The sequence below is a fragment of the Bubalus kerabau genome, chromosome 13 (assembly GCF_029407905.1).
Source record: "Bubalus kerabau isolate K-KA32 ecotype Philippines breed swamp buffalo chromosome 13, PCC_UOA_SB_1v2, whole genome shotgun sequence".
NCBI lineage: Eukaryota > Metazoa > Chordata > Mammalia > Artiodactyla > Bovidae > Bubalus > Bubalus kerabau.
In genome coordinates, this window is record NC_073636.1 from 53,290,896 (window position 1) to 53,303,333 (window position 12,438).

The 12,438-nt window shown below is 49.5% G+C and overlaps 1 protein-coding gene across 1 annotated transcript in view; it reads right to left on the reverse strand.

The window, feature by feature from the left end:
• Positions 1-446: 446 nt before the first annotated feature.
• Positions 447-12,438, reverse strand: part of TGM3 (transglutaminase 3) — a 30,727-nt gene continuing 18,735 nt past the window's right edge. The window contains exons 8-12 of the mRNA XM_055543164.1: positions 10,944-11,186; positions 7,039-7,347; positions 4,611-4,768; positions 1,450-1,583; positions 447-1,081 (exon numbers count right to left, since the gene is read on the reverse strand). Of these exons, the coding sequence (XP_055399139.1) occupies positions 934-1,081; positions 1,450-1,583; positions 4,611-4,768; positions 7,039-7,347; positions 10,944-11,186 (992 nt within the window). The 3' untranslated portion in view covers positions 447-933. The remainder of the gene's footprint in view (positions 1,082-1,449; positions 1,584-4,610; positions 4,769-7,038; positions 7,348-10,943; positions 11,187-12,438) is intronic.

Below are 12,438 nucleotides of genomic sequence, written 5' to 3' on the forward strand. Positions count from 1 at the left end.
GTTAGCATTGCTTTGGCTGCAAGAGGAGGAGTGTGGCACAAGTTGGGGCGAGCCCAGGGTGAGCAGAGGCTGGGCCACCACCCACAGCTGCTCTGCAGAAGGTTCCAGTGAAGACTGAAGTCCCTTCTCACTCTGATGCCCGTAGAAGGTCCTGGAAGAGTTCACTTCGCCCCACAATGTCTGAACCTGCCTAGACGAGTCACTCCCTCCCAAGGCAGTCAATCTATTTTTGGACATCATCCTAGTGCAGTGTCCTAAACTGACTTGAAATGTCTCTCTAGTTTTGCACCTGGAGCCACAGGGAACCAGCTCACTCCTTTTGGATATTGGAACGTGGAGAACACGGCTTCCCCAATGCCATCCCTCCTCCAGAAGGATATGGCCCCCGCCCCACTGTCTCCTTTCCCACCACCTTAGGCGAAGCAGCAGTCTTGTAGAGTCAGTGCTGTGTGATCACACTCTTTTTAACATTTATTTTGAGGGTAGCTGTGAGTGTCACAATGGATGGCTAACCATCATCCCCCCCACCTCCACAATGACCCAGGGGAGGAGCAGGAAAGTGCCAACTGCAGGCTGGGGATCAGCACACAGTCCAGACCGTCTTCTCCCCCAGTATCCATTTGGAGAGTCGCTGGGTCAGGTGCCACTCCATGCCCACAACACTGAGGGTATTAGGGCTGAGCAGGGCCATGGGGCTCACACACTAGGCAGCATTGGGGAGAAGCTCAGGGAATGTGCAAAAGTGATCAAGTGACGGGCCAGGGTGGAACCAGCCCAGCCTGGGAGTGAGGCGGGGGTGAGTTCTGGATCCAGGCCGCCTTGGGGGACGGAGTGAGTTTCCCAGGCTGGATAGTGAGTATGGCAGGGGCTCACTCCACAGGCAAGTCCTGCCTGCTCCGTGTTCCCAAGTTTGTATGGGGCCACCTGGGCCCTTCACTCAGCCACATCAACGGACAGCATGGCCTTGATTGCGGGGAACTTGTTGCAGGAGAAGTTGGCAAGGAGCTGCTTGGTGCCCCTCCGGGTGGGCAGGATCTCAAAACGCACACGGGACCGCTCTTTGGGGCGCAGGGCTGGCACACTGATGGGAAAGGGCAAGAGTCAGTGTGAGGCCTCAAGTCCTGCTCTGGTCAAGGTCACTGCTCCTTCAACTCCCTCTAGCTGCCACCCTGGGTCATCGAGCCCCTTCAGCCCTGGGACCCCTCAGCAGGGAAGGTAGGGGTCCCATGTGCTCCCAGATATAAGGACCAGCTCCAAGCACTGAAGACCTGGACTTCTCTTAAGTTCAAGTTTGGTGAACCCCTAAACAAAATGCAAGTGTGCATCCCTATGGGCAGATTCCCAAGTTCAGAGGCTAGCAGAGTTCTGTCTACCCTGCCTCGGGCTCTGGGGAGGTCCCTCTGACCCCCTCCCCACCATCCCCTACCAGCCCTTCAGTGTGGGACTCACTCGATCTTGAGACTGCCCAGCAGCAGGCCGCTGCCCTCCACCATCAGCACGCAGTCCTTCACGGGCTCATCCAGTGGGTTGGAAAAGAGCATCTGCACGTTCACAGGCTTCTGCACCTGGGCCTCATCCAGCACCTGCGGGGAGAGGGATTGACAGAGTCAGGGCTAGACTGCTCATCTCATCTGCCCTTGAAAGCTGATGGGGCAGTGCCTGAGACTTGGTCATGGGAAAGATATCTCTGGGGACAAAGGAAGGGAGGAACATTTGGTTTAGTCCTCCTAAGCACCAGTGCCATCCATGCAGGGGGTTCCTAAGAAATTGCTGTCATCCCCAAGCTACAGACAGGACAACCAAGCCCAGAGGGAGAGGCTGGTCAGAGAAGCATCCTGGACTATCTGTTTGCTCCCAAAGATGAAAGCTTGCACTCCTGCTGAGAAGCAGCCAAGCCTGGGCAGATGCGTCACCTCCCTGGGCCTTGACTCCCTCCCTGATAAAGAGGGCTCATCCCTCCCCTCCTCCTTCCTTGGACTAGAAGGGAACAAATGAGATCATGGATGCAGAAGAAAGCGCTTTGGAAACAGAAACCGAAACTAGGTGACGGGTGGATTTTTCTTTTGAGGATCCCTAATGGTAGCTACTTTGTGTTCATTTGGTTTTCCTTTTTGTTGTCACCAATTCTCCCTGCAACCCTTTTATAGTAATAAACCTGCAGTTCAGATTGACTCAATAACTGGGAGATTTCTGGTTCCAGAGCTGTTTTCTCTTCTTGCTAGACTTTGCAATGCCTGCCAATAATTTGTGCATAACTGAAACGTTTTAGAGACCATGGTCTATACCACAATTTCTCCCATGGAACTCATTTAAGTGTATGACATGATTTGAAGGGTGAAGCATAATTTTATGCCATTGGGACCCAAGAATATATATAAATGTTGCCATATTTTTCACACTGATACTCAATTTGAGATTTTCCTATATTTGTTTTCCTTTCTTTATGGCTGCTTACCACTCTATCCTATTGACCTAAATCTATACATACACCCAAAGAAGAGGATAAGAGCCACTTCAGAAACCTGTGTCTGATATTGTCAGTAGGTCACAGGCCAATGTGAAGGACCTCAGCCTTTGAAATAAAGTTCAGATTGTATGATCTGGTTCAAAAGTCCTCAATGCCTACTCCCAATCATAAATAAGACAACAGGGTGTTGCCCAAATTATTATCTTCTCATACAGATCACCCATGTGCCCTGCTCTGAGTCAGCTATGCATTAATTCATTCAATCATGATTAGATAATCTTGATTCTCTGAAGTCTAAAGTAAAGGAGAAGTTGTGTTAAGGGCAAATTCATACAAAGATGTCCTAAAGAAGAAAGAGCAGATTTTTTTTTTAAAGGATTAAATAATTTCCAGGCTGTGTGTATTCTGATTTCCTTTTAAAAGATGTTAGATTCTCTTGAAAGATGAAACTGATTTGATATGGACATCTAAATGATGTAGAGCAAAATTTTGAAAAAGAGAGAAAGCTATAAGCAAGTTTGAGGATAAGGGAATATAATGGTGGAGAAACTAACTTTATCAAACACTGATAACTTTCACTCAGAATGTTTCATTTCTTGGAAACACCCTAGGAAACAGGGGAGGCTTCTACAATCATGGATGAAAACTTGCTGGGTGGAAAAGAAGGCAAGCCTGGAGCCCAGAAGCTCTGCTTGGTCCTGCTCGTGGAGGGGCCTCTTTCTGTTTTACAACCTCTGTGATGGGCCTAGAACAGGGGTGGCTCCCTCTCCCTAACCTTGGAGATGATGGATCACTCTGGCCCCCATTCTGAAGCACAACCCAGACTAACCAGGACAGTTAACCAGAGAGCTCTATTTCAGGCTAGTGTCAAGGAGCAGGCCCTGGGTCCTCCTGCCTTCTGTCTGACATCAGGAATCCCTGAAGCTGGGGTGTAGCTTAGGGAGAGTGGGATGAGGGCAGTCACGAGTTACTCTAGAAATCTGGGGCTAGGGATGCTAGAGACATTGTGATGGAACAACAATAACAAATAAGGCAATTGCTGTCTAGACTGCTGGGGCAGATGGTGCTGTAGACTTGTGAGAAGTCTGACCCATGAAGCTGTCTATGGGGTCCCAAGGGAAGACCCCATCTTCCTCGTCCACTCATCTGCCTCTCCTTGCCTGTCAGCCCCTCATCCCTAGATTTGTGCTGTCTGGCTCTGGCTGCCTCCACCCTGGGCTGAGGTTGGTGTGGGTAGGGACAGGCTTGGAGTCAGCCCCGTACTTCCAGCACCAGTGCTGAGGAAGGGACAGAGTGGCTCCAAGTGCCTCCCACAGACCTGTGAGAGACCACATGCCTGCATTCCTGAGAGGCAGCCTGGGAGCAGAGCCTGCTGCCAAAAAAATGAGGCATCCTCATTGTCAACTACTGGGAAGATGCTGCTGCTGGGTATGGACTGGCCAGATGTCCTGGGAAGGGCCTTGAGGTCTAGCCTTTGCTCTGGCAGTATTTGGCAATTCTTTTCTCTCTGGGTCTCAGTTTACTTACGTGTGAAATGGAAGGGCATGAAAGCTTGAGACCAGGTTTCTAAGAGTCTACACTTCTGTAACTCTGGGGTCTAGAGTCAGGAGATGCATGTGAGTTATGCCCATTTCTGATTTGCTCTACAAATGTGTCTGGGGGCTGGGCTGTGGGTTCCCTGAAGGCAGGACCCAGCCCTTGAGGTCTTCTGTGATTCCTGAGCCTAGCACAGCCCAGGACACAGCAGATGTTCAAAGCGAGTGAGCTGAAGAGCCCTCCAGCTGCTCCTCAGCTGGTATCCCCAGTGGGTCTAGAGCTGCAGCCAAAGAAGCTGCAGGGCAACGTGCCCATGGATCCTTCCAGAGAGGGAGCAAGGACATGCTGTGCTGCGCCACTGGCAGGATCTTAGTTCCCTGACTGGAGATTGAACCTGCACCCTCGGCAGTGACAGCATGGAGTCCTAACCACTGGACCACTGGGATTTCCCAAGGACACTGCTCTGAGCAGAACTCTTGGCTGATCCTTTTGGCAGAGGCTGGAGCCGAGCTGGGCACTGTGCTTGGCCCGTCGGCAGAGAGGGCTTTCCCTGTGGTCGGGGAGGGCTGGGCTAGCATGGAGCAGCACCCCTTCAGCATCCCTTTACCTCAAGGGTCAGGGTGGGGTTGTCCAGGATGATGTCCCTCTCCACCACCACCTCAGGCTCATCGGTGACCTGGCACACGGCTGTGGTCCGGATCATGTTGTCCGCCTTCAGGTACTTCTCGTACTGAGCATATGTGATCTTTACAGGGTGCTCTATTTCTGGAAGAAGAAACCAGGGAGCAGCGTGAGAGGTGGGGTTGGCTTCTGAAACCTTAAAAGCTGATGCCAAGCTGCGTCAGTGTGGGCTGGCTGGGAGCACCTGGAGGATTCAGCTTGCCTGAATCCTCCCTGCCAGGCCCTGGGGGAACACCGGCCTGCTCCACACCAGCTGCAGAGTGGGGGCCCTGGGACCAGGATGTTGGCTGGCTGGGTGGATTCCAGGAGGAGGAGCTCGCGGGGGCTCAGACTTCCTCCATGTCCTGGTAAATATCAGAGGGCAAACTTCCATCTAAGGGGCAGGGAAGAATATGAGTATTAACTCATTGCCCAATAAAGAAAACAGTAATGATGATAGCATGATAATAACTAGCAAGGGAAGCCAGGGGCTGTCTACATAAGAGCTTGGTCCTCTCAGGTGACCATATAGCCTGGGATCCTGTTGCAACAGCATTGGAACCACCACCCTACTTCTGGTCTCTCCTGCTTCTAAGTCACCCACACGCACCAGTCAGGTGGGCTTTAGACGCACTTTCCCCCCAGATCATGTCACTCTTCTTCTGTGTCACCTGAAAAATCTCCTGTGGTCCCTTGCTGCCCCAGGAATAAGGTTCAGACCCCTCAGTATGGCCCTGTGTCACTCTCTTCCTCAAAAGAATGTTCCTTCCCACAGTTCTCTTGGTCCTTTTGACAACACAGGTGCCTTACCACCTCCATGCTCTGAGTCACAAGGTCCCCTCAGATGGAAAGGCCTTCCCCAGCGTTTCTCCGTTTCTCAAGCTTCAAGGCCCCTCTCGGACTCAATGGGCAAGCAGGGCGGCGGGGGGCTCGCCTGCCTCTGGGTGCTCTCCCCCTCCCTCATGCAGTCATGCTAGGTGGTTGGGGGGTGCCCGGCACCTACAGGTCACACAGTCCTTGAGGTGAGGCTGTAAGGAGGGAGCTGTCTCTGTTTTTAGCACTGGAGGGATTTACCCAGCCTGCCCCAAATATGGAGACAGCCCTGGCATCAGCTGGTCCAGCTCCCTTGAACAGTGAACCCTGAGACTCAGGAAAGGAGGGAGACTTAACAGAGTCATCCAGAGAGTAGGTGATGACGTCAGGACTCCAAGACCATTTTGCCTGTTTTCTCCTGCCTTCCCATTTAACTCTGTTGCTTCTTGCAGAAGTACAGCTTTTTTAAAAAGCATTTCCCTCACATAAATTATTTTTGGCCTACAAAAATAGCTCTTCCCTTGAGCTTTGAAGGTAAATAATAGCCAGCCGGGTGCTTTTGTTATAGGGAAGATTTCTGCTCAGTTCTGCCAGAAGACAGGTTGCTAGGGGATGCTGCCTCTGACAGGTGTGATAGCTCTCAGTTTCTCTGCAGACAAAATTTTTTCAAGATGGGCTGTATAAGTAATCAGTTTTTATTAGTTCCTTATGTGAAGCAAATAGCCACCCCACCCTTATTAATCTGCTTTGTACGTCTAGACTTTCCATAACAGCTTGAAGGATTTTGCCATCTTGGGCACACCTGCCTGCTAATCCTTCCACAGCCCCAGCCTTTCTCTGCTCCACCTTGTTCCCCTCCCATCTGTGCTACCCAGGAGAACCAACTCACTCTTCCTCCCAGAAGCTCAGGCCTCCAAGAAAACCCATCACTGTCACTGGAAATCAAGGAACTTCACCCACCCACTGGCAGCTGTGGGGGAACACTGGTGGGAATTCAAGCCCTCGTGGTATATTGCAACCCTTCTAGGGTCAAACCGGGAAAGTGATTCATTGTGGGATGGGGATAAGGTAGGGCGGGGGCTGCAAAGGGGAAGGGGTCGCAGCGGTAAAACCGAGAAAATGGGTGGTGGCACTGGATTTCACATCAGGAATTCCAGGACCAGGATCTGGCATTGCCACCTACTAGCTATGACACTTAATCTTTTAAGTGAATCACAATCTCTCCAAGCCTCAGTTTCTGGCTCTGTAAAAGGAATGCTGAAATCTGTTCTTGTAGAAGGTCAAATGTGATAGTACATAAGGGTATATAAGGAGCACTCTGCACACTGGGCAAAATGGTATGTAAGGGGTATTGTGGTTTGTCTTTAACTGCCAAAGTCCTCTTCCTTTCTCCTCCGGGGCATGAAAGTATTTTGGTTGGCACCACCCCCACTTGTACTGCTCACCCTGTGCTGTTTCCTTCCTTACTCAGTTGATTTAGTTCCAATAGGAGCTCTCCAACCCCAAGAGAATACCAGCTACCATGAGTGTGTGGCATCCCAGCAGCCTACAGGTTGAATTACCTTCTTCGGGATTCAGGGATTTAGTGACAGAGTCCTTCCACACCTCGTGAACAAGTGTGCCGTTGTAGACGATGGTCCAGGCTGTCATATTCACTGTTACTGTCTTTGTATCACTTGTTAGGTTTTTGAGCATTAGGATCAGGTTGACTTCTTTGCCCACTGTCAGTACACCAGCGACCTTGAACTTCCCAGAGATGCTAGGCTCCCGTTCCTCTCTTGCCAGGCTGCTTGCAGATGTTGCGCTAAATGACATGCTGGGTTTAAGTTTCCTCAAAGCCTTTTCAAATACTTGTCTTTCCTGGCTGGAACCTGTGTGGTGGGAAAAGAGAGAAGTATCTCAGAGATGCGTTGGCAACGTGAACAAAGAACAGTGCCCTGCCTGGAAAGGTGGCCTGGAACTAACACTGGTTCTGCTGCTTGCACAATGATTCTAATCCAAGCAAGTGTCTGACCTCCTCCAGGTCTCCATTTCAGCCTCCTTAACATATGTCTGACCTCCAAGCAAGTGTCTGACCTCCCTCAGATCTCCATTTCATTCTCCTTAACATGAGGCTCACAGCCCAGCTCTTCCAATCAGCTCAAATTTCCATCGAGCTGTAGGGAAAGCTGCATAAAATACATAGCTTGATATTTTGCTTAGGTTAATTAGGTTAGATCCCTTCCTTCCTTCACTCTCTCCATCTCTCCCTCCCTCCTTCCCTCCAATCCTTCCTCCTTCCCTCCTTTCTTTTAATAAAAGCTCCTTTGTGAGACTTAAAGAACAAAGTGCATGTTAGTCGCTCAGTCATGTCTGACTCTTTGCAACCATGGACTGTAGCCCACCAGGCCCCTCTGTCTATGGAATTCTCCAGGCAAGAATACTGGAGTGGGTATCCGTTCTTTTCTTCAGAGGATCTTCCTGACCCAGAGATTGAACCCGGGTCTCCTGCATTGCAGGCAGATTCTTTAACATCTGAGCCACCAGGGAAGCCCAAAGAACAAACTGATAATTTAAAAAATAACAAGTCTGAGTTTAAAAAGATTAGAATGAGTTCATAAGTGAGAAAACTATGATTTAGAATTACCTCACTGAAAAAAATTCCAAACCACTTTATCATGTTATTCTGCTTTATTTCTAATGATGCTTTGAGAATTAGAGAGTGGAACTTCTGTCTAGGTCAGTTAACAAGAACTTCCCACAGTTGGTATGGTTCCAGGTTATGACTAGTTTAAATTGTTGAGAGAGTTCAGGTTTCAAAAACACAAAGGCTGAACCACAGGATGGGTTCAGCCTTTGTTGTGGGTGCTGCTGAATGTGATACTATAAACAGTCCCCAGAAAGTGGCCAAGATCATGGCCAAGAAACCATGGCTCTTGGGGCACTAAGAGCTGATAACCAACTCCAAGCCTCTGAGCCAGGGTAGACCACACAGTGCACATAAGTCTCCTTGCCTTGACTGGAAGATAGATCCACTAACGAGGAGAAGATATTCACTTTCCAGTAACATGGACAGAGATACTCAAAGAAGAATGACCATGTTTACCCTTCTGCCCCTAACGTCCCCTACAAACCTGTGAAATTTTAAGATGACTTATTAGAAGCACTTTATCATTTAGTGAAATCTTTCCTATAAGTTACATGTAACAATTGGCAGAGACCCCAAAGACATCTAAGCACATCACGTTAGAGTTAAGGTCCTACAGAGGAGGAGTGTCTGGTCCAAGCAGTTGGTAATCTGAGAATTAGGGGTGGAAAGAGGGCCAGTCCCCAGAAATCTAGACCTGAAGTCTAGTAGTTCCTCCCACACACCCTACTGAAAAGAAGGCAGGCAGCCAAATTACCCGAGTTGATCACTCCTGGTGGGCTGGGTTCCTTTTGGTGCCTTCCCATTCTCTAGCCGAGTTGTAAATCCACACCCAGGTCTGACGGCTGAGCAGGGAGCTGAGCCTCTGTGCCCAGAACCTCGAAGCAGTTGCGTTTGCACAATGAGGCTCAGAGCCTAGATACCTATATAGGTCACCTGCCAGGCTTACTCAAGACTAAGCTTCCTGCTACTGTTTTTTCCTTTGGTGTTGCTGTTGCGCAAATGCTTAGCAACCCATTTTATGGGCTTTTCCTCCCTGCGGCTATCAGACACAAGCATCATTAGGTAAAGGAGACTGAGCAACAACAGGTGGGGTGATCAGTCCTGCTGTCACACAAGGGCTGGGGCATTGCCAGGGGTCTGGCGGGGATCCCTCCACCTGGCTGTGGCCCCTCCTCATTGCTCAGGAGGTTTGGCTGGGACAGCCAGAGCCCCCAAGAAGTGGAATTAAGGTGTAACACTCAGATAAGGGGCCCCACAGAATCACACAACTGTATAGGCAGTGCGTTTTAAAAGTCACTTTGGGAGGTCATTCCGATGAGGCTGCAGATGTTCAAGTTGATAAAAATCATCACTATTTATTAAGTCCTCACTATGGGCCAGGCACTGCCCTTGATACTTTCTATACACTAGCTCATTTAAATCCCATTGAAGAGAGGCCTTGCTCTTCTCATTTTACAGGTGAGGAAGTGAGGGATCAGAGATGCTAAGAATCGTGCTTGAGGTTGCACAGCTATAAGGGGTAGGGCAGAGTTCACCTCCTGCCCGGGGTTATCAGTTCCTTGGCCCCTGCCATGGTTTCTACATCAGAACACTGTTGAGAATGCTTGCCACACTCAAGCCTGACCCCCAGCCTGTGAGCTCTGGAGGGGCAGGCACCCATCTGCAGGGTGCTTCCTGGCCTCCTGGAGTTGAGCATGAATGGGCACTTGGGGAGGTCTCAGTACATGTTTTCTGACTGAGAGAAAGGCCATCTGACCCCAGTGGGAGGAATGGGCCGCAGAGGTACACTGGGGTCTAATGGAAAGCACCAATCTTATTACTCTGATGCCTCCAAAGGACCCACACCCAGCAGCTCATCCACCTGGACTTGGAGCCTACCCCCCTGCTCAGCTCTCCTCTTTTGTATACGGCAGCCAGCAGCAGCAGCCATCCAGGCCACCGAACTGTGGGGTTTACTTTAGGGTGCACATGGGTACCTTCTTGAGAGCACTTTTCTTGACACCTCAGAACCAGCAGTGAGGACCCTCTAAAGCAACTCTTCCAAAGCGTTTAGAGTGACATGTCGATCCTATTAAGGAGTGACTGGCCTGCTGGAGCAAGCATTAATTCACTTTGGCCTATTTCTAAAATGAACATCACCTTCAAATGTAGAATTTTGTCACTATTGAGATTCTTCAGAGATATTAATTTGCTAACACTGAAAGCAACTTCTGAAACAGAGAAACACACGTAATTTGTGCTAAACTCGGCCTCCTACCAGCTTCTAGGTGATTTTAGGGGGATCAGCACTCAAGTGGATGTTGACGATTTCAGGGACTCGGGCATTGTCCTCATGGTGTAGGAGGTGTCCGCACATCATCTGGCTTTCAGGGAGCCCACTGAAGCAGACAAAGCAGTCCCCATGTCTCTGGGGACTGTCCATTTCTTTTTTCAGAGGATGTTTCCTGCTTGCGCTTCTTAGAGGCAAGGGGAGTGGACTGACAGAGACCCCTAGGGGGTCTTCTGTGGGGGCCATGTTTCTCCCTGTGATGTTCAATCATGGTGCTATCATCCTAATGGTGCAATTGGCAAAGGGACACAGCTGGAGACGAGCTAGACTGACAGCTGCCTGAGTCCTTCAGCGCATTTCTGCTGGCACTGTGTCTGCCCCTGATGGTTTTGTCCCCACAGGAAACAGTCTGGGGAACTGGGCATTAGATGCCAGGGAGCAATCCTAATATTCAGGCACAGCTGGCTGAGAAAGTGGGAGGAGCATGAGCAAGTTTTCCTTCTCCCACCTCAAAGCTGTCTTCCCACCGTCAGGCCCTGGGTGGCACAGCCCATCCAAGCCCCTCCTACCTTCTGGATACTTGTACTTTTCGGTGACATCCATGCGAGAGTTGCTGCCCACCGCCTTGGTACTGATGTACTTGCCGACGCTGTGAGTGTCTGAGGAATTCTTCTTCAAGGCACCATTCGACTCGTAGATCCATGTGATGCGGTCGGCATTGACCTCCGCAAAGATGAAGGGCATGTCGAAGTCCCAGTCCACATTACCCTCTCGGATAGCGATCACCGAAGCAGGGCCGCACTGGAACACCCCTGGGGGCCAGGGTGCAGAGGTTGGATGTGTGCCAAAGCCAGGCCCCTTTGCAACAGCCCGCCTCATGGCCTGCTCCTCTGGGGGCCCTCCCCACCGCCCAGCTCCCCTGCCTCTACCGCAAACTCCTTCAACCCTGACTGTCTGCTCTCCTCTTGGGCACTCAGCAGGACCCTCTGGGGCTACCGTTATCTTGTGCAATAGCACTCTGGTCAGACTCCAGCTCCACAGAAGATGGCCCACTCCCGCATTCTGTAGGTGTATAATTGGTGCTAACTCCCCGCCCTCAGTCTGTTTCCTAAAGAGGAAAGTCTGACTGTCTTGTGCTCAGGGCTGCCTCTTTTCTACTCTGCAAATCATTCTTCCCAAATCACCCCCCTATTTTGGAAGACTTCTCTGCAAACCCAGCCTACAGAGATGTCCTGCTTCTTTGGGCTCCCAAGCCCTGACCATCACCTCCCTTCTTGAGCACTCAGCATAGCTAGCTCAGACAGCTAGGTAGGTAGGTGGGTGGATACATAGAGAGATGGACAGATAGGTAGATAGATTCATAGATGGATGGGTGGATGGAAGGACATAGATGTAGATACAGGTATAGATACACAGATACAGTTTCCTTCGTGAAGTGCCCAGATGAAAAAGTAAGTTACAGCAGAATAGAAGAATATTATTCCATTTGTGTTTATAAAACAAACACACACACTTTTATAAACCTGAAACAGTGACAGTGACTTTCAGCTTTTTTTTTTTTTTTACCATGATCTATAGAAATAAGATTTTACATCATGGCACATATATGGTCCTGAAACAAAAATTCTACAGGAAAATTCTTATTCTTAATGTCCAATACACTCTGATAGTTTCTTTTTCTTTCCTTTCCTCACTTCTTTCCATGCTATTCTATTTCATTTCTTAAAACAATGGTCACAACTCATTAACTTGATTTCATAACCACCAATGAGTTGCAGTGAGAAGTTTGAATAGTGGCCTAGAAAATATCTGGAAGTTACCCTCCTTACACCCAAGTTCCCCGAATCTCATTGCTTCTGGTACAGATGTCGCAGCAAGGGAGGGGGGTAAGACTTCATTTTCATTGTAAATCCTTTTGGAACAATTTGAATTTTTTTTAACCCTTCTTAACCATGCGTATATGACTTTTATAATTTTTTAACTTTGAAAGAAACAACTGAAAATGAAGATAATGGACAAGAATGCTCTGGAGATCAGGGGAGGGATGAGGAAAAAGGTTCCTGG